The 27,257-nt window shown below is 41.0% G+C and overlaps 1 protein-coding gene across 1 annotated transcript in view; it reads left to right on the forward strand.

The window, feature by feature from the left end:
* The window catches only part of LOC111869580 (lutropin-choriogonadotropic hormone receptor), a 160,857-nt gene extending 135,353 nt beyond the window's left edge, over nucleotides 1–25,504 (forward strand). Inside the window, exons 8-17 of the mRNA XM_023861216.2 lie at nucleotides 6,560–6,625; nucleotides 8,946–9,014; nucleotides 10,582–10,656; nucleotides 13,127–13,244; nucleotides 14,893–14,985; nucleotides 16,007–16,195; nucleotides 17,662–18,013; nucleotides 19,696–19,924; nucleotides 21,714–22,136; nucleotides 23,412–25,504. Of these exons, the coding sequence (XP_023716984.1) occupies nucleotides 6,560–6,625; nucleotides 8,946–9,014; nucleotides 10,582–10,656; nucleotides 13,127–13,244; nucleotides 14,893–14,985; nucleotides 16,007–16,195; nucleotides 17,662–18,013; nucleotides 19,696–19,924; nucleotides 21,714–22,136; nucleotides 23,412–23,703 (1,906 nt within the window). The 3' untranslated portion in view covers nucleotides 23,704–25,504. The remainder of the gene's footprint in view (nucleotides 1–6,559; nucleotides 6,626–8,945; nucleotides 9,015–10,581; nucleotides 10,657–13,126; nucleotides 13,245–14,892; nucleotides 14,986–16,006; nucleotides 16,196–17,661; nucleotides 18,014–19,695; nucleotides 19,925–21,713; nucleotides 22,137–23,411) is intronic.
* Nucleotides 25,505–27,257: the final 1,753 nt, after the last annotated feature.

The following is a 27,257-nucleotide window of genomic DNA, read 5'->3' on the forward strand; positions in this document are numbered from 1 at the left end:
TTAACATGAGCTGCCGATAGTTTATGACAAGACAGTTTCTTCCTAATTGACTGTCGTTTCTTCTCTTTTGTTTCACCATATTCCTTGGCCCTACCTTCACACCACTCACTAGATAATTTCAAACCTTGTGTTTTTGCAGGTCCTAGAGTTTCCACTGATTTACATGTTGTACAGCCTAGCCCTTGTTTACTAATTGTCAACCACTCGTATATTTTCAATTTTTCTAGCCATTGATCTTGTGTCCAGTAATTAGGGAAATAATTAACTTCATTTTCATGCACCTGACTTTGAGTAACGCTGTTATCTATTGCAGCTGTATTCACACATACGGTGGTTTCGTCTTCATTGCAGTGGATGCAACTTACAATTGTTTCACTTTTACTTACAGTTGCACACGGATCATTACTGCCACTTTCACTGAACTTGGATTTCTTACTGCGAATTATCCATTTTTCCATTTTCACCGATAAATGAAAACTGATGCTGAACTAAAATAACATTTCGTACAGTTTCTGTCATTGAAGCAAGGATCAACCCAAGGATTCCCCCCACTAAAATCGCTGGCTAAATTCACATTGGTTGGAATAGAATAAAATATGTATGTCCTTACGGCTGGGACGTGTCATCAACAATAGAAACTATTGTGATTATTTACTGCAAACGTCTGATCCATCGCTTAAATGGGATGGGTTCTCACATTATTGAACAAGTTTATATATGTATTACCGGATGTGAGAATACAGCCTGTACCCGTTATAACTGTATTTGTAGTTTGCCGAATATGCTATTTCAACACCAAATTTATTTCTGTCCAATGAAGTAGGAGGGAGTAGGAAATGTGTACCTCATTTTCTGCCAAGATATTGTGTTTTCATTTTCAATAAAATAACTAAGAATTCAGACGTGACATCAACAATAGAAAAACTTAAAATTATGTTGTAAACAACTGTTCTGTTGGAGACAGGCCACCTCCGCATTGGGATGGGATGGGATGCAAGGCAAAAGAAGGACATACTGTTTCCGACATTGTATAATTTATTATAGGTCTCAAGAATACGAAAATGAATCTTTCCTTAACCATTAACAGCCGGAGTTTTGAAACGCAGGTAAAGCTAGCTGACCGGGATTTATTTAAATGCCCGCTGCTTGCAGGGGTTTAAATCCACGTTTCTGCTCTACGTTTAAATGCCAGTTCCTCTTAGAGCGCTTGAGCGTTGTATTTGGAATTGCTCTATCTAATACAATTTTTATGATAAATGAATGGAATTAACTAAAAAAATCTTCACACAGCAGTTCTGCAGTATAAAATTTTTCCGCTCCTGCACACAACAGTTCTGCAGTATAAAATCTTTCCTGTTTGTAACACTTGGGCTTGTTAGCAGAAACCCCCTGCCATAAAAGTGTGCTGGCCATAAGCCTATATATTTCTATCTTCACAAGTTTCTTAGCTTATTCAGGGTATTTGGCGGAAGTTGATACAAAGGAAAATTGCCTGCCCCCTACTCTCTTTGAAAAACCCTTATTGCTGCCAAACAAGCGTCTTCCATTTACTGGATCTGACGATTCTGAACAGTTTCATCCTGCTATCATCCTGCGGTGCGAAACTGTCACATAGGGACTTTCGTCTTACCCTTATGCACAACATGCTGGAACATGCTGTAATGTGTCGCTCCCAACCACAACGCCCATTAGGTCGACCTCCTGCTCTGTCATCCACAATATTTCGTCTAGAGGAGGCCAATCGACATCACTGGCCGACCTCTTGTGCCATGAGAATGAAATGCCGTGTTTGTTCTGCACGTGGAAAGAGGAAACGTGTTCAGACGAAGTGCGAGAAATGTGATGTGGGACTGTGCATTCTCGGGTGCTTCAAACAGTACCACACGAAAGCAAAATTTAGTCAGACGACGCAGGGGAGTAGCCTGTACAACCATGAAACAGATAACAACAACAAAAAAGTATTTTACATTGCATTTACTGCCAAAGAAGTAACGGGATGCTTTTAAGTCATTTAGAAAAGAACCGGGATGTCATCCCGCCCCACCTCAAACCCTGGGTGAGGGTGATTGTAGAGCAATTGGTAGAATGAAGATTGGCAGGGGAAACCGAAGTATTCGGAGAAAACCTACCCCAGCGCCACTTTGTCCACCACAAATCCCACTTGACGGAACCCGGGCCGCTGCGGTGGGAAGCCAGCGACTAACCGCTTGAGCTATGGCGCGGCCTTTGGTTTCAGTAACTCGTAATTCTTAACTAGAAGTAAGAGACCACTGGATACAAAATGTAAATGGTTTTCAACCCGAATAATAACAGACATTACTAAAGACTTGATTTCTGCATTCTGAGATGACACCATGTAGCCTGGTATATCATTGTGGGGGTTCCTGCGAAGTATCTCCAGTGACCTACCAGAGTATATGGTGTCACATTTCAGAGAGTCATCGCGTGACAACCCCTTATCTGGCAGGCAGTTATCCCAATTAGCCAATGAACCTCGTTGCTGTTAATTACTTAAGGTTTTCACGAAGGTTAATTGTTGATGTTAATTCAGTACTTGGCTTGCTACATCGCGTGGTTTTAGAAGTTGTTGGCGACGTTTCGGAGGTAAATAATGTGTATGTCTTCAGAGTCTAGTGATGTAGGTTGGTACGCGCTTCGACGTTGAAAATGTAGACAGCATTTACCTCCTAAACATCGGAAATATCCTCATTCCTATGTGTTGGCTTTGTTCCTAAATATAAATATATCAATATTTCCAGATTTTTTATATATACAGAACATATACAGAAGGATAAAACATCTCTCTTATGGTTTCATTTTATGCACTTTGGGCAAATAACACATAAAGTAATGTTCTTTTAATGGCGAACATGTTGCGGAACAAATTCTTACATCGAATCGCACATTAAATATTCCGCGCGTTCTGTGAGAGAAATAGCACACTAAACAACAACAGACACAAGGCAGTGGATGTTGTAACTCTTCGGTAATGGCACTTTTGTTACGGAAAATGGCAGTTACTATACGTCACTTTTATGACATACAATCTTTTAGTGCGTTACAAAATGACGGCTGTCACCATTATACCTTTAGTAACAATAATTTTACTTCTTTCTCCCTTTTTTAATAGACGTGTAAGCTCTGGCATAGCATTTTTATACACTATCGAGTTGAATATTAAATGTCGCTTCACACTTTAAGAGCACTACCTTCCGAGATGCCAAATCGTGCAGCCTAGCACCCGTCACAGGAAACGCATGTCGCGTGACCACGACCCACCGCTGTGTGACGTCACTGCGGACAAGGAAAACACAGCCTCCTCTATTGTTGCTTGTTGGATCATGTTTACAGAGCTGTTGCCTGGCAACGTGTTGACAAAATCCGTTACAGTACTCATGACTTGTAACTAACATATTAAAAATGAAAATTTCTTACATAATTTTAGTGGAAGAAGTTGGAGGGAAGAACCCATTCGCTAGACCTGGATGTAGACAGAAAGATAATAGAATAGATCGTAACAGGACCTTGATTAAAGATTTATCTCATACTGAGCTAAGCTTTGGGGGCCGGTTCCTTGTCGGCTGTGCGCGACTCAGCACAGATAGAGACAGCCTGTATTCGTGTGAAGCCATAATGAGAAAGTAACACATTTACTGTGATGAAGGGCTGAATATAATTATTTGAGACTGAAATATATAGTAGCTCTTTCCTAGATTGAAGTTGGCTGGTTGTTGAAACTGCTGTGCGTATTTCATTCTTCCTTAAAGGCACGTTCAGCTGTTCAGTTCATAAGACCTCAATTTCTCGATGTCTCTTTTCTGTGACGCCTTCAGTTCATGTAGAAGATATATGCTCGGTAAAGAACAGTGTCAGGCGATAAGAAGTTCATGGATATGACTTGAAATTTGTACCTGTTCGTATGCTGCATTGTCAGCACGCTTTCTTATCGTCAGTTTTACTCTTCGGAGAGAAGCCTTCATGTAACCAAATTTAAAATATGAATCACGTTTAGAACCTTAACATCAGGCTTCAATTCCTGACAGGAGTTAAGGTTCGGCCACACAGAGCGCTACGTACGCTATGTTCGCTATACGAACAGAAAAATATGTCCCTTTATTGCCAATGTGACTGGCCACACAGACTTCCGTACGCTGCGTACGCTATGTTCTCTATGTTAGCTGCGTCGCAGAGTGTACACAGCGTACGTAGCATACGTAGCGAACATAGCGTAGCGCTCTGTGTGGCTGAACCTTAAGAGATTGTCTTCTATGTACACAACATCCAGACCGGATATAGGGCCTAATCAGTTATACAGTGCGTGCTGAGTGCTTTTTCCCCGCGGATAAACTGGCCGGAGCGTAAAGTTGACCACTCACCTCTATCTGCTGCCAAGGATGAAAATGGTGGGGGTACACTTCAAATACGTCTTCATGGCTTTGTGCTTAATTAAGTACATGGATAACTTGACCTCTTATCATGCTTAAAACTGTCGGCTTTATCTACAGTTTCTCTTGAATAAAAACGAAATTAGCAGGGAGCATGTAATATAGAAGGAGTGAGGAAAAGCTAAAAAGGGAAAATAAAATAAACTAAGGAATTAAAACGTGATAATACTCTCAGGTTCGTTATTTAACGACGCTTTCAGTATGGAGGAGAAAACTCCATAATGAGGAGCTTCATAACTTATACTCTTCTCCAAGTATAATTAGAATGATCAAGTCAAGGAGGATGAAATGGGCAGAGCACGTAGCAGGAATGGATGAGAAGAGGAGTGCATATATGATATTGGTGGGGAAACCAGAAGGAAAGAGGCCACTAGGAAAACCAAGATGTAGGTGGGTGAATAATATTAAAATTGATCTTAGAGAAATAGTATGCGGTGGAATGGACTGGATTGATATGACTTAGGATAGAGACCAGTGGAGGGCTCTTGTGAACACGGTAATGAACCTTCGGTTTGAATAAAATGCTGGGAAGTTGCTGAGTAGCTGCACAACTGGAGGCTTCTCAAGAAGGGCTCAGTATGGAGATATGACCAATGAATGCGGAATTCTGGATTGTGTGGAAATTGCAAGCGGAAGCGGAAAGTGTGCCATTCGGTAGGCCTGATTTTATGTAGTGGCTGGAGTATAGTCACTCTGCACATTGGGACGCCAATGAGAGAGTCGAAACTCTTTATTAGAACGCCGTCGTGTAAACTGTCGAGGGACCTGTAGGCCCTGGACAGGAAACAGTGAAGCCAGGGACCGGATTATTGACTCTCCACCGTACACTGAGAAGTCGGATAAGGGAATCTCGAAAAGCAGCACGTACAGAAAACGTGGACATGATTCTACCATTCTCTTTTTCAATGCTCTCCTTTGGCAGGAAGATATTACTTTTGGCCGGTCAAGGTCATCCCACTACACCCAATTACTGATTTCTATGGCTATCCGCGACTTCCCACCCAACATACTTAACTTCCTAACACACGTAATTATGTCCCCGAAACGCCTGTAAAGCACATATTTTCTAGAATTCATTTTATTGGTGGTAATAAATGAAAGAAGTGTGACCTTGAATGGCGTAAAGAAATGACCTTGACATTAAGCGTCAGGTCTGCATGATTAGAAACTGTAGATATGACGAAGGCTTCAGCCGCGATGGTTATGTCTCTGGCGTCAGAGTCAGGGCTTTTAGAAGGTCCAAAATCCAGGTGAGCACAGTGAAACTAGAAGCGGTCTAAGTGCTTTGGACTACTGAAACTTGTTCCACTGCCAGTGAATAATACATATGCATAATACACAGTCGCCATTTGGGGGGAGACGTTAGTATCTGCCTTTTGGCTACAGGATGCAACACTCAAAAAACCTGAATCCAAAGTCCATTATATTTACTGTCATATAATTTAATGCATTTGTGTACTTGAAATTTGAAGTTCTGACTGTGTCACATTTCAGAAGACTTCAGTCTTGTTATTTCTATAATGTTTATTCTGCCTGTACTCCTTCTGTGTTACAATGAATACGCATTTAAAACACAATAATAATAATAATTATAATAATAATAATAATAATACAGGATGATTCTAAATTGTTGTCTGAGTTCCCATGGCCTATAATTTTCAAATTAAAGATAACATAATAAAACTGCTGACGTAATATGAAAAAAGTAACTCAAAAACTTTTATTACGTTTAGAATAAACGTTTTAAGTTACACTTTCGTATTCCATAAGCAGTTTTATTCCGGTTTGAAAATTATAGACCACGAAAACCACGACAATACTTTAGAATCATCCTGTGTAATCAGTTGTATTTTATCCTCACTTTACGTGCAAATTATTTTCTTGAGTACATATCTATATTCTGTACAATCTCATTTATCGTTTACATAGACTATATAGAGTTCATGTAGTTAAGAAGGCGTCCTTAAGCTTAATAAATAAAATACCTACTTCCTTTGAAACGTTTCCTCAAATTTACATTTAAAACAAGTTGATGAAATTATCCTTCTACCGCACCGTAGGTAAAATATAACATCATAGAATTTGTAATTTGATTTTGTTTTCATGTCCTACAGCGATTTGGAGAACAATCTCATCAACAGAATTTCTTCAGCTGCTCTCAACGTAAGGGCGGAACAGCTGTGAGTATTCTTCAGGAATTTCAAACCGTGTTTATATTAACCGATTAGGTAAGCAGTTAAGAGTTCGTACTTAACATATTTATAGGAATACAAACACGGAAAAGTGTGTTCCTAAGGCAGCTGGTCACGGTACCTCAGCTGTCAGCTTGCATCTGTAGCATTCTCTATCTGGGAATTTCTCATCTCGTAACTTGAGAACACACATGTAAGCCGTCAAGTGGTGCCTCCATCGGTGTTCTCGCTAACTCGTTGCAACTTTCGCGGAGCAGACGTTACTTTATTTGTATGACTAGAGTTTTCGAAACAACGATGTAAGGGATGAAGTCCCGGAGAAGAAGAAACAAGTAACACGCCCCTAAATATTAAGATGAAGAAGATTATTAAACTACCACAACTTATTTACTTTAATCGATACAGTAAGTAAACGTTCTAAGAATTATAGGCATTGAACTATCCAGATAATGCTCATGTAACACTTACAGAGTAATGGAACACCTGTGCAAGGTTCTTACAAACAAACAAAATTCAGTCGGACTGGCTACCCAACAGTTTGTATGGTATCATTGCGAAATTAAAGAGTATTTTATTATTAGTACCCGAAAATGTCTACTTAATTTGTAATTGCCCCGCACAGCCCGGGAGATATCATGCGATTCAGAATCTCTACTTGTCCCTATCCTGAGCCAGATCAATCCAATCCATACCATCCAATCCTATCTCTCTAAGATCCATTTTAATATTGCTAATCCTCCTTGCTAGTGGTATCTATCCTTCTGGCTTTCCCACCAATATCCTGTATGCAATCCTCTTCTCCACCATTCGTGCTACATGCCCTGCCCACCTAATCCTCCTTGACTTGATCATTCTAATTATACTTGGAGAAGAGTACAAGTTATGAAGCTCCTCATTATGCAGTTTTCTCCAACCTCCTATCACTTCATCTCTCTTAGGTCCAAATATTCACAAATACCAACAAGTCAATCAGTTTATTATAATAATTACTCTGCATGTTCCCGTCTCCTTGTCTATCATCACGTGTGTATAAATCAAAGTAATAAATATATCGGGTTATTCCTGAATTATATGTTAAAAATGGGTCCATTTTCCAACGTCATAAATTAGAAATTGTGTAAATACTTATTGGTGTATATACGAAAATATATTCCCAATATTCTAGGATTATTAAAGTATATATATAAAATAGAATCACATATGGTGATCCTTGTGTGTGCTATATTGTGTTCGCTTTTTAGCGGTTACTTTTCTTCCTACTAAAATTTTTAATTCATTCCTCTCATAAGTACTACGTGCCCTGTCCGTCTTATCGTCCTTGATTTGATCATTCTGATAATATAGTTAAGTACTGGCTAACTAAATCCATGTAACAGATTCCTTCTTAGGGAAGTAACATTCTCTCAGCTGGTCAATAAATTCACTCTGCTTGATGGAACACGAAGATTCATTACCATATTCATGAGAGCCATCTATTGATCCCTATCCCAAGCCAATTGTTTCCGTCCTATACCCTCATACACTATGAAGACCTGTTTTAATGTCGTCCCTTATAAGCTACTGTTCTTCACATTTCTTGTCATTCCCATGCGTGCTACAGCTCTCGCTCATCCCTCCCCCCAGTTGGTCACTCCAAGAAAATATCTTGTCACTCTTTGCTGGGCTTAGTATATTCTTCCTGAAGAGGAAAGCAATATATTCTTCCAGGTCGTTGATAATTTTCGACCTAATGCTAGTGGGGTGGGACTAAGTCCCTTGTACTGCGGCCACTTCTGGCCTATTGTACCAGCCCCAGATGATAGGTGAGGGTGATTGTGGAGTAATTGGTGGAATGAAGATTGGCAGGGGAAACCGAAGTACTTGGAGAAAACCTGCCCCAGCGTCACTTTGTCCACCACAAATCCCACTTGACCAGACCCGGAATCGAACCCGGGTGCCGCGGTGGGAAGCCAGCGACTAACCACTTGAGCTATGGCGCGGCCCTATGTTGACCGTAACTCTCCCTGTAACTTGTTACATATTCATCAGAGCGAAAAGTGTTACAAAAAGAATTTGTTCAGAAGATTATAACACATATTTTCGTCCACGTATTCCGTAACTTGAGAACCGCTGAGCTGTTTTCAATCAAATTTAATGTTGGAGGTCTCTGTATAATTTTGTTACATTTAATAAATATCAGTTCAGTGGAAGATGTAATTTACATAACCGAAATCATCAGAACTCTTACGCTCTACTTACATCTCCCAACTTATTCTTTCATAAAATAATTTGTAAAATTACTGGGAGCTAATTTTCATGTATTTTACAGGCTTCTTGCATATAACGTCATTGCAGAGGTTGAGGGCCTTGCGTTCAACGGATCACAGGTAGCCAAATTGTAAGTAAACAATGTACATATTGAAGAGTGCGACCTTATCGTTTGTAACCCCGTGTAATTGAGAGAGAGACACACGTTTCGGAGGAAAATATCGCCTTTATCTTCCGGTCCGAAATTCAGTGAGCACGGATCTGCTTGCCGCCTGGATCTTACTCATTTATTTTGCTTCCGAAACGTCGCGATCTTTCCGAAATATACAGCGTTGCATCCTAGAAGACTGTGCTCTTCAGTGTTACAGCTGTGATAAGAAAATGGAGACCGTAGTAGCGCTGGAGGCACAGCAATTTCCGCAAATGTCACTGCACCTGATGGTGGCCAAGCTGGCCGAAACATCTAGTGCAGGGATGAATTTTAAAAATGATTTAATCTTAAATCTTAACACTGTTGCAAAGGCCGCGCCATAGCTCAAGCGGTTAGTCGCTGGCTCCCCAACGAGGCGGCCCGGGTTAGATCCCGGGTTTGGTCAAGTGGGATTTGTGGTGGACAAAATGGCGGTGGGGAAGGTTTTCTCCGAGTACTTCGGTTTCCCTTGCCAATCTTCATTCCACCAATTGCTCCACAATCACCCTCACCTACCATCTGGGGCTGGTACAATAGGCCAGAAGTGGTTGCAGTACAAGGGACTTAGTCCCACCCCACTAGCAATAAAAAATAATAATAATAATATTGTTGCATGGTGGAATGTGAACAAAACTGAAAATAAATTGTAGTGCACTGTTTGTAACTACTCGCACTATCAACTAGGTTACCTTAATGGTGTTGCAAATGAAAATACGTAAGTCATAATCCGGTCTAAACACTCTTCGTTATAATGATTTTGATTACTACTCGTATAAAACATTTATATAGTTTACGTAATCCGTGTCGTCACAATTCCCGGGTCTCTTCTTCCGGAGGAAGTGATGGGGAAAGGAATTTTCAGGGACCGAAACCCATGCATGCAACAGCAAAATTAAAACTTTTCCGGTGGTTGTCACTTCAATTTGAATATGTTTGTCTTAAGTCTTTACTCTACAACATGATGTCTGGGAGACATATTAAAGAAAGCTGTACAAAGTTGGATATGAGGCACATGTACCCCACATTTAAGCATAGTAATAAGTAAAAAGTTTGATAAACGTACCAAAAATAAGCTTTAATATGACGATTTCGCTTACTGGGAGGTGGAGTCCAGCTTGGTCCACTCAGCACGCGGCCACTGATTGGCCTATTGTACCTGACCCGGATGATTATGATGATAGAGAAATTGGTGGAATGAAGATTGGCAGGGGAAACCGAAGTACTCGGAGAAAATCCGCCCCAGAGCCACTTTGTCCACCACAAATCCCACTTGACCAGACCCGGGATGGAACCCGGGCCGCCACGGTGGGAAGCCAGCGACTAACCGCTTGAGCTATGGCGTGGCCTAATATGATGATAATTATACAAATTTTTCGTAGGGTTGCAGGCTTGTTTAACCCGCTGACAGTTTGGCATGTTATTACAAGGCACCATGATATTCAGATGTCGCTTAGTTAAGTGGAATGCTGTAAGACGCCGCTACATGAACCTTCTCTGGCTGTTGCAGGAGCCTCAAGGGGAACCGCGCCCTGACCAGGCTCCACCCTGACGCATTTGTTGGACTCAAGAGTCTGCGGCACCTGTGAGTTCTTTTCTGTATTTACGGCCTTCTGCTGATTTTGTTATCTAAAGCTCATTTGTTACAATATGTACCACTTGCTTTAACACACTAAAACTCTGCTTTCCTCCCACAGAGTGTATCTCTATGTTCTGTATGGCTCTCACAATAAACAGCGGTTTTTTCCCTAAACAACATTTACTGGTTGGGTTTTATAGCGGAGCTGGCCAACGTTATATAGACTCGGCACGAACCGCACAGAAAACACCGTTTCCAACAGTTCTTCTAGTGTTAAGTGCGAGTCTGTTGGGGCCATTATCTAGCAACGGCCGTTGTTTGTAGGATAATTACTTAGCAACGGCTATTATACTGCTGCTTAATTTGCGGCCGTTTCCTGGCAACTGATATATATATGTCAAATTATTATTATTATCCTCTCTGAAAATCTATACATTTCATTTCTCAATTAAATATTTATACGTTTTATTTCTCAGTTCTTAATAACACTTAGATTTATGTTAATGAGATTATTATTATCATTATTATTGCTATTATTATCATTTGTTTGTTTGTTTACTTGTCTGCATTATTGTGTTTCCCTCGAGTACTTGCCTGTAATTTGTCTTTGACTTTATGTTGTGTTTGTCCATAATGTAATTACTTGTATCTACCCTGTGCTCTGTCTGTAATTGGCTTTGCGGCTGTTCACTCGGCACATAAATAGTAAATAAATGAATTATTATTGAGTGTATGGCCTTGTCCATTCTCTAGTATTTCGGATAGATCACAGCGTTTCGGAAACCGAATATGTTTCTGTTCTCATGAATGCTAAAATTGACCATAAAAAAACAGCCGTATATTTGTGACGGAGGTTTGGAGCCGTAAGATTAGACTACCTGCCCCACAGACTTGATGGAGAAGTTGCCGCCGGAGCGCGGCGGTTTGCAAAATCCACCGTTTATTTCAGTGAGCTACGGAGTTCGCCAGAAAACTTTAAAACAAAGTACTTCTTACATCATGAACAAGCATATGAAGATCAGAGACGAAGCTTCCAACTTAATCCGCCTTACATATCTGCCAGAATATAAGTTAATAACGTTAAAAGATAAAAAAGTTAAAGCTATCCCTGTACCAGACCTTGAAGGTCCATAGGGTTGTGAGACGTCGAGGCTCCCACATTTTCTAGACAGTCGGCTCACAGATGGCGGTAAGGTTGTCAGACTTACGCGCCCCCCCCCCCCTTTGCCCCCAAGAAGATTCCTGGTACTCATTTCTGTTAAAGGCTGAGGCAACACCAAGGCCATAGTGCGGCTGGAAGGCTTAGGCCAATTGAAAAAAAATCCACGTCATCGGGACTCAAACCCGCGACCTCTGCCTTGTAGCATAGTTTCTCAACCACCTATGGTACCGCATGCCCCAGTTAATCACGTTAAAAAAATTAAATTATTTCGAAGCCCGAGAATAAGATAATGCGCTGCCTTCTCAGGGCTATCGAACGACTCAGGGGGCGGTGATCGATAAGTATGAAGTAATTATAAAATGGTGATTAGCAGGAGAAAGAGATGAAAGTCTGCTCCAGTGATATTTCAACTTGTAATCATCCAGGACTTACGCCGGATGTTCGCGAAGAACTCTGGACTCTGTCTCGACTTTCACACACTATGTGTGATTAATTTTGCCAGCAAACTGAAATCCTACGAGAGGATATTCAATACTCATTGTGACCTTTAACATCTCGGAATCATTAATTCACGTTCCTAGTGACGCCCTTTGTGATACATGAAGAGAACAGCTACAATATACTGTGGCACTGTACCTTGTTTTTCTTTTGTACAGAATTTCATGAACTTGCGGTGCATTATCGTGGTCTAAGAGTTGTGTGAGAAGCGTAAGAGATAAATTGAACCAAAGGAGCTGTGGAGGGGAATTACAAGAATAGGAAATAAGATAAAAAGCACGCTTAAATTTCTCAGAGAGTAAATTATGATGCATTAGCCATGTAAATTCTCCTATATCTCTTATTTTCCAGCATTTTCCAGTACTTCTACTCTCTAAATTATGATAATGTTCCTAACTCCGGTGTTTAAAAATTAACTGTACACCCTAAGTCGTATAAGAGCTCCTTCAATGAAACGGAATATGACTGTAAAAGGAGATAGAAAGCAACTCGTTTCGGTATAGTGAGCTTCAGAACTGTATACTTTACGACACTTAATTTCCTACATGTTGAACTCTTTTCTTATGCTTTTATAAGTTAACAATATATATCAATGTATAAGGTAAGGGTTATAATACAGTGATACGTACCAAAATTAAACACTTACTGCCAAATTTAATCGAAATCTGTCAAGCAGTTTGGGAGCTTAATGCTGCAGGCGAACATAGAGACACGACGTCTTCTATAAGCGTTCGCTTCTTGCAATACAGACAACATATAAGTCTCAGTGGCTTTGCCGGTGATACAGCGCTGCTGTTGTGTTGTTTCATGTGGAAGAGACCTGTCGAAAACTTCGATAACGCATCTCCCCACAGGCGGGCTACAGGAACTGGACGTCTTGAGGTTGGAGGATACAGACACACTCAAAGTGTTCCCGTCCATATACAACTTTGAGGTAAGTCACTTCCTGTTGCTATAATAAGGGTAAAATTTTCCCTGTGATTAGTTAAGCACCGCGCCGTGAAGACGTATGGGGAGTGGATGTATAGATCCACGTATTCTTGCCCTCTGCACTAGGTGGAGGTAAGTGGTTATATTTACGCCCTGGCAGCTTCGCCCCCGAGAAAGAAGGGGTGGGTGGCTGGGTGGGCCCCAGATCCGGTCTGGACGCTGTGGAGGAGAGAAAATATATGTTTTATGTTAATACACGTATTTAATACGACACGTTGCACCGGTAGGGATCCATATCCGTATTTCAATAACTATACGTATTCCTGCCTGACGACGGTCATGTATGCCCGAAACATGTCACAGTAAATAAAGAACTAAATGTAATATTGAAATATTTGTTGTGTTGACGGTAGCAGAGTTCTTACATATTATATATTGTCTGAGACACACAACAAGATGCAACCTATGGGGGAAAAAGAAAGAAAATATGTTGACCTTACCGTCATTTGTCCAGATGGTGCAGTATTGGCTGTCAGACGTTTTTGCAAAATTGGAAAACCGTAGTCAGTCTCTAGTCGTGGTGAAGCTCTGTAAGGGTAAGAAAGAAAGATTTATTGCTGTTCTAATGTTAGCTCCTTTGGATGTGAAGGGAAGGTTGTGTAAACGTTACGTAACGGGCGATATATGGCGCAGTTTATGCCATAATCTATAAAGTACTTTAAACTGGCACAAAGTTATTATTTATATTATTAAATACTATTGAAAATAATATATATTTGCAATACTGATATCACAGAAGTTTTTTTTTCAGAAAATACTTGAAAGTGCAGATTTTTAATGCTAATGGGGTCGAACTAAGTCCCTTGTACTGCGGCCACTTCTGGCCTATTGTACCAGCCCCAGATGATAGGTGAGGGTGATTGTGGAACAGTTGGTGGAATGAAGATTGGCAGGGGAAACCGAAGTACTTGGAGAAAACCTGCCCCAGCGCCACTTTGCCCACCACATATCCCACTTGACCAGACCCGGGATCCAACCCGGGCCGCCGCGGTTGGAAGCCAGCGACTAATCGCTTGAGCTATGGCGCGGCCCCAGACTATGTCATAGTACATGCTTTTATTCGCTGGCTTTCAGCTCTATAGCCCGGGTTCTAACCAAGGAGAAGTCTTGTGGGATTTATGGTGCACAAAGTGGCAAAAGAGCTGGTTTGCTCCGAATACTTCGATTTCTCATTCCACGTTCATTAATCATTTTATTACAGATGATGTAGAGTTTCTACAATGACATCATCTTTAACTAGATAACTAAAAAATTAAGCATTTGTATCTGTGGTTCTTTTAGAATCTAAAAGATTGTGATGTTGGTATACAGCACTTAGAATTACTAGGTTCTGGGGCTTTGTCCATCGTCCTGTATTTAAAAAACAGAGAACACAGCGTTTCGGAAACTGGATATGTCTCCGTCTTGAATGATTGAGGTTGTCTCTTCCTGAGGGACCCAATAGAGGATGTCTCCGCCCACACCTGAGGACGGAGAGAGATCCAATTTCGGAAACGTTGTATTACTTAGTTTTTTTTTTTAGAATATCGGACGTTGGGCAAATTGCACAAACCCAGTAAGCCTGAGTCTGTGAACCTCTCTTGATGTTGCAGCACATTAGGGAGGCGTGGCTTACGTACCCGTATCACTGCTGTGCCTTTCACTTCCCAGCCACTCATGATCCTGCAGAGTATGCACGTCATCAGGTAAGAATTGTGGTGATGTCAAACGGACTGTTTGATTCTGCTATGTGTGAAGGCAGTGAGCGTGTTTTGGAACAGAGTGTGTGCTGTTTTCGTGAGGTCGAGATCCTCGGGGAAGTCAAAATGTGGAGGCCTCTATCGGTAGCTACAGGTTTAGGTTAGGACAACTTGTATGCGTTTCTTAATTCTAATAACAAAAAGTACGAACTTACTTTTCGTGAATAAAATTTAAAAGTTTAATACAATTATTGGCTTTTTGGACGTTACCCATTTTCATGTTTTATTTTATTTAAAAATATTACAACTAATAATGTCCAAAATAATTGTATTACTTTTCGTGATTTTAGAGAAGATAATATCTCAGTAAAACTGTGGATTATATTTATGTTTTGTTGAGGCCCCAGGGGCTACCGCCCGGTTACCTTTCCCTTCTTGAATCATAGTCTGTGTGTATGTGCGTGCGCATTATTTTATTATTTCAGGTATCCAGGACACGCACTTTATTTTAAATAGTTTGTGTCTATCCAGACATGTCTTACGAACAGTTTGGCCTAGGACGCCCAAAATCCTGAAGGAAAACATTCATTAGTTTCACCGTGCGTTCCCTCATTCTTATGCTCATGTTCGAGCCACGAAAATTGGATTCTTTATTTCTGTTTAAGTTTGCTGTTAGGTCTTTGAATAATGTGTTTTTAGTTTTATATTCTATACACATTTTACCGAGACACGCGGTAGCGTGGTTGGTTGAGGCATTATGCTACGAGTAAAAGTCGGAAGGTCCCGATGATGTTACTGGATCTTTCGACTTTTAGCATAGTGCTAACTATGCTAACTAGCATAACTAGACCTCAGTGATACAGTATCAGGTTCCGTAATATTCAGGTGTATGGTATTGCTAAGCTGATTGTCACGTGATGCCAGGTTTATGCGGCCCTGCTGTCGGCTTCTCAAGGGGTTCTGCTCAGTACTAGTTAGTTACTTATCGCAGCCGATAGATGTAGATGCAGCTGTGGTTGTGACACAGGAATTGGTTGAGCAGAGATGCTCAGAGATGACGACACCTGCGCCTGCTAATGTGGATCACCGTGGACGCTGGCGGCGCCTGGCGACAGGAAACCAAACTAACTCCACTACCACGGGCTGGGGCGGATTGGGCGCTCCACGTTCTTCTGTCCCGCTGTCCGCACTGGAACCACATGGCACGTTCCATCAGGTGGGCAGCGACTGCGCGTATGTGATGAGTATTTATTGGAAATGAGATTCTCTCAGTGGTGACTATGCAGATCGCGGTCTTCTTCCTCCGAATGGCGCTAGAGGACATTTTCCGAACTACACTGAGTTACAGTGTTCTTCCGAAGCACACGGCGCTACAGGGATTTTTCCAAACAACAAGGTATTACAGGGACTTTTCCAAACTAGAGAATGTTACAGGGGTTTTCAAGACTACAGGGCATTACAGGGATTTTTCCCAACTACACTGCATTACAGAATTTTCTTTTTAATTTCACTGCCTTGCAGGAATTCTCCCACACTCTACAGCGTTAGAGTTTTATCCAAACTATACGACTACCCACAAAGCCGTACTCTTTGCTGTGGTTATTTGTTTTATTTTGGAGTTGACCGCTTGAAGTCCGTCTTCAAGAGTGCAGAACGGCATAATAAAGGCTGACAGAGAAGGGGCGATGATGACTAGATCAGTGTTTGAAGTCAAGTGTATAACTAATTTGTTGATCTGCGTAAATACATTTACTTTTATACTCATCAAAGCACTCCTTCAGCCACGAACTAAGTATTTGATACGCTACTAAGCAGAAACACTGTGTCAGAGTTTATTATTTTGACTTATGAAAGAAGATGTAAGTACAATGAATTATGAATTGTATGGTAACATACATTTATGACGTAATTCTGCTCTTATTTTAAACAAAAATATATATTTTATTATTCCTTTCTGTGAATTTTGTCACCTTTATCTTTTTTTTTTCGAAACAAATGTATTTACTGCCCCTTAAGAGAAATTCTTGGTTGTTGAAGTACTGAGGCAGATAGACGTGAAGTCACGAAATTTGCTCTGCAATCTTGCCAGTAAGAACGGTAATCATGGCTGTTAATTTTATGTACAGTACTAGACTTTTTGGCTGTAATTCGAATCCCAGTAACTGAGCCGTACTTGTTTAATTAACTATGATTTCTCAATTTGAATGTTACTTTATTAAAATATCAGATATATGTATACTGCGATATTTAAAAGCATGCATATCCCACGTGAAGAACTAATATGAAGACAATATGTACATGAAAAAGATTTACGTATTCTCTTTGTCTCGGACAAACTATAACCACTGAAGTAGTGGCCGTTATTCAAGTGTTATTGCCAGAATCTTCTTGATTTGAACTGACTCTGAGCCACATGTAAGATGTCTTGAAACAGCCAAGTTATCTGTATTCATGGGATTACTAGACTTTTTGTACTTCGTCCATCGTCCGGTATTCCAACGGGCACAACGTTTCGGAAACAACCTGTTTACGAAACATTGTGTGTCATACATCATTGTCAGAACCCATTAGAATCTATCTGCATTCAGTTCTAAACATCGCTACTAGATGACCCTTTCGTTCAGGATCACGAGAAGTGTTATGTTTAGCTGACAAACATTCACTGTTTTATGTTGTTTCCAGTCAGGTGTCACACTCCCAGGAAAAGTGCACGCCCTGTGTGGTAACCTGTCCAAGAACTACCGCGATGTAACATGCTACCCCTTGCCCGATGCATTCAACCCTTGTGAGGATATTATGGGTAACTGGGGGCTGCGTTCGGCCGTGTGGCTGGTGGCAGTGGCTGCGCTCGTGGGAAATCTCTCCGTTCTGTTGGTACTTCTCAGTTCCCGTTTTCGCATGACTGTTCCAAAATTCCTGATGTGCAACCTGGCGCTTGCGGACCTCTGCATGGGCCTCTACTTGCTGCTCATTGCGTCAATGGATGCGCGCTCTATCGGCGCTTACTTCAACCACGCCATTGACTGGCAGAGTGGTCAGTACTTCAGTTCTTCAGGAAAATACGATAGAACCTGTTCATTCATTCCTTCCTTCATTGTATGATGCCAACCTGAGACAGAGACTCATAGAGTATTATTAAGTAACTTATGATGGCTGGATCGTTTAAGACTACTGAATTAAACAGGTTAGTTAAGTAACGATCCAGACTTTTATTTGATAGATATTTGTTTTGAATCTCGATTGGGACATTGCTGCCTGAAGTTTTTAGTGATTTTCCACATACCCTCCTGGCATACTGGGGAAGCACTGTGATTAGGTCACGACAACTTCCTTCCAAACCTTCATTCATCCTTCAACAGTCATTCTGCCATATGATGTCAAAAGTCTTAGGAATGAAAAAGCACAATTTAAAATAGAACTAAAACGATACTTTAACACTCACTCACTCAATATTTATTGTCTAAAAAGTGACCCATCCATTTAAAGGTTGTGTAAATAGCATAAGTTGACCGTACTGATGTGCGCGACTTTTCGATCTTCCTGTATATGTGGATGTATTTTTGAATAGCCTCATGTGTAACCACTGTGTTCTCTTGTGTGGATACTTCAGTTGTACTATACATACGTTTTTGTATCTATATGACATATTCCACATCCTACAGTCATTTTGACTAACTTTGGATCCAGAGAATGTGATGTGATTTAATGTAATGTAGTTCCGTAATCCAAACTATATAGTCTTGATATTTGAAGCATCGCTAAATAACCCACAGAAACAACACTGCACCAACTACATCAGTTATGTCTTCATTTAATAGGAAAATACTGTAGAGGAAGCAACCATGAACCATTTCAAGGTAGAGTCCATTATCCTGGAATTTCCTTTGAAAACTATGAAAACCCAGTCACTGTAGCTGAGATTCGATCTCTGTATCTCCCAAATACAGATGGGTGGATAATATTAAAATAGATCTTAGGGAGATGGAATGGGGTAATATGTACTGAACTGATCTGGCTGAGGATAGGGACCAGTGGAGGGCTCTTCTGAACATGGTAATGAACCTTCAGATTACATATTAGGAAATTCTTGAATGGCTACACAACTGGTGGCTTCTCAAGAAGGGCTCACCTCCATGTAATTAGTTGGTTACCTCCCGAACACAAGGCAAAAGTGTTACTCTTTGGGCCCAGTAACACAGCTCAAGCATACAATGGATTGTCATGAATTTTAAGTTTGTTGGAAGTGATAGTTATAAAGCTTTGTTGCACTGTGCATAGAGAAGTTACTGTAGAAGAGATGGGGATACTGTATTTCTCACTATAGGGGCTGGTACAAGTCTGAATGTAATCCAAGCAAAAAGATAGTCTACCATTCTTTCAGTCAGAAACAAATTAACTTTTTTCAAAATTTTGGCACAGTAACACAACATTTCTAGACACTGATGAAAAGCTTCACTGGTCTCATAACTCTCAATACACTTTTGGTTACACTGCTGGGTAACATGTTTAGATTACTATAAATAATATTCATGATATAAACTAAAGATCAGCAGAAATTACTTTTCAGTTGACACAAACAAAATGTTTTGAGCAATGTGCCAGGCATAAATTTTTGCCCAGTGTGTGGTTCACATGTGACGTAATTCCAGCCACTAACGTTGCAAAGGAAGTACCCAGGAAATTGTGAGACATTGAAATGTATTTGTGATGCTGCAGGTGGTGGTTGCCAGGTGGCAGGATTCCTCACCGTTTTTGCCAGCGAGTTGTCAATCTTCACACTAACGGTGATCACTTGTGAAAGATGGTACACCATTACATATGCCATCCATCTCAACAAACGGCTCAAACTCAGCACGGCTGGCAAGATAATGGCAGTGGGCTGGCTGTACGCGGTTGCCATGGCTGCTCTGCCTCTTATGGGAGTCAGTGGGTACTCCAAGACAAGGTGTGTTGTCCCTTTTGGTCAAATCTAGTACAGTCACATACTTCCAGGTCCTTTCACAGACAAACAACACAAATGCTTCTACATACAAATAAAAGCACACAAAAAAATACAACAAACACACAAACAAAGAAAATCTGCCCCCCCCCTCTCTCTCTTTTTTTGTTCCTTGTACATATGTGTTGTCAGGATTTATTCTGATGCTATCACCCAGAAGTTTTGCTTTCAAACTTACATTTATACTGTTTAAGACTATTTTTAATGATCACCTTTCAATATTCAGCAGAAAAATTAGTCCTAAAAGTACAATTATTCTGCTTCTGGACATTATCCATCTTCCTTTTTTCATTTAAAATACAGAGTGTTTTGAGACTGCATTCTGTCTCCATCTTCAGATGGAACTTACTCAATTGGGCGACATCGATAGACCTAGTACCTATCTCTGCTCTAACGATTCGGCCAAATTGAGTAAGTTCCACCTGAAGACAGAGACAGAATCCAGTCTCTAAAGCATTGTGTGTTTTAAATAAAAACAGTATGATGGATAATGAATATTTTATTCCAAAGTTCTGGGGGGGGAGCATGCCTAACTTTCCCTCCTTCAAGGGAAGCAGGGAATAAACAGCAGGTTTATTAAGAATGGTAACAAATACACAATAGACCACTGTAGGTCACGGTGCAAGGACCAAGAAGCCTACCCCTCATACATTCATTCATTCATTCATTCATTCATTCATTCAAGACTGGTAACGTGGGGCACAGTCCAAGTCAGTTCATCATCCGATTAGTCAGTAAGTCAGCCAGCCAAACGCGTTTAACTTGGTCAATCGAAATGGCAATATACTCAATTGCATACTTAATTTTTTTAAATGTGCACCAAAATGAATCTAGAAACTGGTTTTAGATGACATTATAATTCTGCTCACAACAAATACATAACTCTTTGCGTGGAATCCACAATTTCTTTCCACGTGTAGATTAAAAACCACAGACACATAAAACCAAATACAACCAGTTACAGAGCTAGTTGCTAATCATCATCATCATCATCATCATCATCGTCGTCGTCGTCGTCATCATCATCGTCGTCATCATCATCGTCGTCGTCATCATCATCATCATCATCATCATCATCATCATCATCATTGGCAAACTAGCCTTTCTTGAGCCATAACCTTCCTTAGAGGATTCTACCAGATATGATCTGGTTTTCACTTCTTAGGATTACCTAACAGTAATTTTTTTTATGGAACAAGATCACCAGCCTTTTGTCCAACCCTTACCTGGAGGCTAGTTTTTTTTTATTATTGCTAGTGGGGTGGGACTAAGTCCTTCATACTGCAGCTACTTCTGGCCTATTTTACAAGCCCCAGATGATAGGCGAGGGTGATTGTGGAGCAATTGGTGGAATGAAGATTAGCAGGGGAACCGAAGTACTCGGAGAAAACCTGCTCCAGGGCCACATTGTCCACCACAAATCCCACTAACCTGGAGGCTAGTTACTAACAGGAGGTTAGAAATATCGAGCACTTAACAATCCATGGTTTGTGATGAATTACTGTGCTTGATTTTGCTCTTCTCTTGAAACTGCCTTCAGTAGAAGAGAATTATCAATGTCATAAGTCTGTGTGAGCTTCGGCACAAAGGAAGGTGTGTTTAGAGAGGTAGTAGAGGCTGAGAGTTGGAGCTGACAGCAGCTGATGGACAAAATTGACTCTGTAATCTGTAATTTCACTCTTGATAGCTTCTCTGTCTCCTGAAACCAATGCTACTTCTGTTTGCTTATCGACAGTATCTGCCTGCCTATGGAAAATCAAGATTCTGCCGACCTGACTTACCTGGTGATGCTTCTCTCCTTCAATGGACTGGCCTTCTGGGTGATCTGTGCATGCTATGGTCGCATGTACTGCTCCATCAGGGGTGGCCAGGATGCTGCTGCAGCTCTGGCTCGTTCTGACATGACAGTTGCCAAGCGCATGGCCCTTCTCGTCTTCACTGACTTTGCTTGCTGGGCACCAATTGCATTCTTTGGCCTCACAGCCCTGGCAGGACATCCACTGATAGATGTACCACACACAAAGATTCTCCTTGTGTTCTTCTACCCACTGAACTCGTGTGCGAACCCATACCTGTATGCTCTACTCACCCAGCAGTATAGGCGGGACCTCTTCATTATGCTCAGTCGTTATGGACTGTGTTCCCAGCGAGCAGCCAGGTCAGTGTGATATACAAAAATTTTGAGTTAACTGGTGAGCCTCTTCACTTATTAATCCTTAAATTCTTGGACCTATATTTCACTGACTTCAGAAGAGGCGCTTAAAAGTCAGTAGTCACAATGGCCAAGGAATTTTCTGCCTTTTTTGAAACGTAAAGTATCAATATCTTGGAGTGGTTGCTGCATATAGTTAAAATGGATCAGACAAGTGTGGCTAAGAAAGCTTTTGATAGTTATTCATGTGGTAGAAGGCAGGTGGGGAGATCAAGATTGAGATGGCTGAAGGAAGTAGAGAATGATCTATGAGAGCCAAATATGAAAAGATGGAAACAAAAAGCAAATAATACTGAAGAATGGGCATGTAGTAAGAATGAGAGAAAGGTTCTTTAAGAAATATAGAGCCAACTGGTAAGCGCATCATAGGATTTCAGGTTTTCATAGTAGTTTTTATGAAGAGTACTATCTTCTGGGATAGGAGGGGGGACCTTTCTGACAGAAAAGGACTAAAGTATTAGATACCACTGCCAGGTAGAGGGTAGAAACCTTGCTGGCAGAAAGGGACTAGGAACCCCTGCCAGAGGAGGGACGACCTCGCTGACAGAAAGGGACTAACTATTAGATACCACTGCCAGTAAGAGGTTGGAACATCGCTGGCAGAAAGGGACTAATAGTAAGCACCAGTACCGGTAGGGTATGGAGACAGTAGAAATTAAAGGGGGACACAGAATAGACCAGTTACCAGTCTAAGTGCATGGGGAAACCCACCCCCTCAACACGGAATACGGAATCTTCTGGGATATAACACTGTGTTGCCCATTGAAAGTGAATCAACATTTTGAGGTTTTGAGAAGTGGATTGCTTTGCTTGCCACCTGCTTTCATGCTGGTATCTTTCTTTTTTTATTGCTATTGGAGTGGGACTAAGACCCTTGTACTGCGGCCACTTCTGGCCTACTGTACCAGCCCCAGATGATAGGTGAGGGTGATTGTGGAGCAATTGGTGGAATGAAGATTGGCAGGGGAAACCGAAGTACTTGGAGAAAACCTGCCCCAGCACCATTTTGTCCACCACAAATTCCACTTGACCAGACCCGGGATCGAACCTGGGCTGCCGCGGTGGGAAGAGAGCGACTAACCGCTTGAGCTGTGGTGCGGCCCCTATTGTGGCATGTAAGTCTTGCTGTCACCTGCCCTCATACCTGAATCCCACAAGAGCATGTGCTGGCTTTACTCTCTGCAGATCTCAATAAGTGTACTTCACTTTTCCCTGTTGCAGGTACAAGGGAGCAGCAGGGGTGATACCACAGGGATGTGGCATTGTGGGAACATGCACCGGTCGAATCGAGGGGCGCACAGGGAGTGGACCCAGTCACCGGGGTTCACTCCTCACCACAGTGACGTCAATGGATAGCCCCATCACACGACCAGGCTCACTCACAGCTGTTCCAGAGTGTGCCACAGTGAACACAACGATAGAGCTGCTACCTGTTGGTGACAATGAGAAACAGTATCCATCATCACAAGACAAGCATAATGAGCAGGGAAATGGCATACCTTCCAGCCACTAGATCTCAGCTTACCTTACCACGATTCATTTGTGCTGCTCTGTCAGTGAATCAGTACAACAGTTACTAAACCTGAAGTAAGGTAAAGTGGCCCCTTTGCTTAGCATCACTGCAGCGAAATGTATTCAAGATCCTGACAGCAAGTGACCATGAGTGAAAAGCTCCGCATTTCAGCTGCTGTACCCACTAGGAAAGAAGCCTCGTAACACAGTGGGTAAGAGACTAGATCGCAATATGGAGAATGGAAGTAAAAGCATATCCTTTACTGGGAGTGAAACCCCAGTTGATAGCATGGGTGGACCTTAAAGGCAAATTAATTGTTTGTTGGTAATAACGGGACTCAAATTAACTTTGGGTTTATTTTATGTCTTTGACATAGTGTCTTTTATGGAAATCCTATCTACCCATTGCATCTATTTCTGACTGTAATGAAATATTGTACAAAATCCTGAATCAGAAATGTCAGTTTTGGCATTGTCAACCATTTATGACTGGCTTTTAATGTGATTGTTCATTGCGTCCTAAATGTATCCCATTCGGTATTAATGGCTGGAGAATATGGAATCCAGAGGACATGAAACAAAAGAACACTAACATGACATTATTTCATACACACATATTCATTATAACATAAGACATATTTATAATTTTTTATAAAATATTATATCAGCTTAGATGGTGTGCTGATACTGTAACCATGTGTCTCCTTGTGTGTTTTGTTTTGTCAGTCACAGTCACCTTGACATATCTCAGTGTTTAGAAAACAAACAGTAGAGAAAGCATTGTTAAATAACCCATGCTCAATCCATTATAATTCTGGCCACATTTATATACAAAATAATCGTACATGTTTAATGGCATGATGAATAATTCCACGGCTACTGGTACTCTGTGATTCTGTGAAGGAGGCTGCCCTTGCCGTCACCCAATGCACATCTGAAGCAGTGGGCTGTAGAAGTAAACATATTTCAATCATTCCAGTTTCATTTATGTGGATCTGTAACTGTGTTATTGCAACCCGCACGGTGAAACAAACCGCTTCAGACCAAAGTCATGACAAAGAGCCAATATAGAGTTTTCTGTACAGACACAGGGAGGACATAACAATATTTCTTTTGTCCTCATTATCTTCCCCTTGACCTGTTTTTTTTCTGTTGTTTTTCTTCTTTCTTCAGTGAGCTTCTTCATCTGCTTTCCTCTCATTCTACTCTGCATTTTTCTTATTGACTTCTTGTTACTTCATATTTTCCACCACCTCATTCTTCCCTTTCCTCTTCACTCTGCTGATCTGCAGTAATTTTGCATTCAGGGCCTGAAACGGCCATGAAAGTTTTTTGAAACTTTGTTATTTCCTTGATTTCATATGTTTCTGTCTTTATAAATCCTAAAAAAGGCTGTAATGGATTTCTCACATAAAATTATGCACAGCAGCCTTTCAGAAATAAAGAACACTTCATATCAAATCTTGTAATAACAAGCTGTGGTTGATTTGGAAACTACAAGATAACATGACAAAACTGTTTGACCAGAGAAGTTAGATATAGTTTAAACTATCACAGGGAACAGTACCATGAAACTACATTCCTCTGGCTTAAAAATAAATATGTTGGGAATGTCATTAACTTATTATAATTCTATGATTTTTTTTTATAAATTGTAGATGATACTATAATAAATATTTAACAACATACTTTTGTTTAAGTAGTTGTGGAACCATAAATTGTCATTTAGAGAGTGACCTCTGTAGTTTTATATGTAACTATATCCATGTTTTAATAAATGCAACAGTGATTTTTCAGAATGACATGAAGCTGTCAGATGCCTGTTTATCAACTTTTTGTTTCTGAGTATTCGTACAGATTGCTTGCTGCTTGCTTATTTCTTTACTCCCCTTACTCCTCGACCGCAGTGGTGGAGGACACAGAAAGAGTTCCTATAGATGTTTCCCAGTCTCTGCCTATGTTGTATAATGTTCAGCTCCAGACCCCTGGCCTATGGCAACCAGCCCAGTGCTCTTGTCACAAAGAAGACTGGAGGGGAGTATAGGGCCATGTGACTTCTTTCCCTGGCCTCAGTATAGTAATGATGTTGGTATTAATGCTTACAAGGTCAGATCCTTCAGAACTCTAAAAGGCATAACACATTTACAACTGGAACTCTTTGTGCACTTGTTTAATATCTGTGATAGGAAGGGCTATAAGTTACACCTCAAATAAGTTCTGAACATGGATTTAAGATAAGGATTAGTGTGTGGTGTGGATTATCAGAATATTTTTGGGGCTGAAATTCCTGATCTATTGGTTTAGGTGTATTGAGGAAAACAGTAAAGAACCAAGCGCATGTTAGTCACAAGAGAGGAATAGAAAGGGTATTTTGGTAGGATAAATTGAAGGATCTTGGGGATACAAATAGAATATTTAGATGGATGTTGGAAGAAATGGAGCGAAGGGGGTGGTATGTGGACAGGATTCTTTTATTATTCTTATTGGAGTGAAACCATTTAGTACTTTGGCTACTTGTAGGTTATAGTACCAATCCTAGACAATTGTGGTTGTAGAGCAGTTGGTGGAACGAAGATTGACAGGGGGTACCTGTAGATAAGACGCAGTGGAGAAATATCTGCGGCCAGGGACCATACAACAGTGCATATAAGTTCAAATTAAAATTTCCGTTAGTATAATCAAGCCTGTTAGCACATTTTGCCGAGAGAAAATTCAGAGTTTCGGTTGAAGGTGAAACGTTTACACCAAAAGAAAAAAGAGTGTCACGCATTGTACAGCATTTGTATAAATGAACCCCCCCCTCCTCCTCAAAGTAGTTTATATCTAGATGTATTTGCTGCTGGCACCTATGTATATGTGGCTGAGAGAAAAGAAGTGTATGTTCTCAGAACACTGCAGCGAAGTCTGGATGCGATTGAGATGCAGTGTGAGCGCTGGAACAAAAGAAATGAAATTTTATGACAGGAGAGTTAGATCAGTTGAGTGTCATCTCATACTGAACAGATGAAGAACCCCCTTCGTGAGTCATGTACAACATCTCTATATTTTTCGGTAAGAGGATTAGATACAGAAATGATAGAAGCCAATGCCCTCACAACAGTCATTAGAGCATGTTCTTCATTGAAATTGGGCGATTAAGCTCTAAGATGAAATGTATCATCTACAGAGCATTATTTATGTGTGCAATAAGGGCCGCGCCATAGCTCAAGCGGTTAGTCGCGGGCTTCCCACCGCGGCAGGCCGGGTCTGGTCAAGTGGAATTTGTGGTGGACAAAGTGGCGCTGGGCAGGTTTTCTCCGAGTACTTCGGCTTCCCCTGCCAATCTCCATTCCACCAATTGTTCCACAATCACCCTAACCTATCATCTGGGGCTGGTACAATAGGCCAGAAGTGGCCACAGTACAAGGGACTTAGTCCCACCCCACTAGCATTGAAAAAAATGTCTGCGATGATGCTTGCCTTGGGATTTGCGGCAAATACCCACGTTTCGAAAGTGCAGCGCTTAGAAATCAAGGTTCTCTGCAACAACACCAGTATCCAAAGACGTAGAGCGGT

The sequence above is a fragment of the Cryptotermes secundus genome, unplaced genomic scaffold, assembly GCF_002891405.2.
Source record: "Cryptotermes secundus unplaced genomic scaffold, Csec_1.0 scaffold512, whole genome shotgun sequence".
In the NCBI taxonomy this organism is placed as follows: domain Eukaryota; kingdom Metazoa; phylum Arthropoda; class Insecta; order Blattodea; family Kalotermitidae; genus Cryptotermes; species Cryptotermes secundus.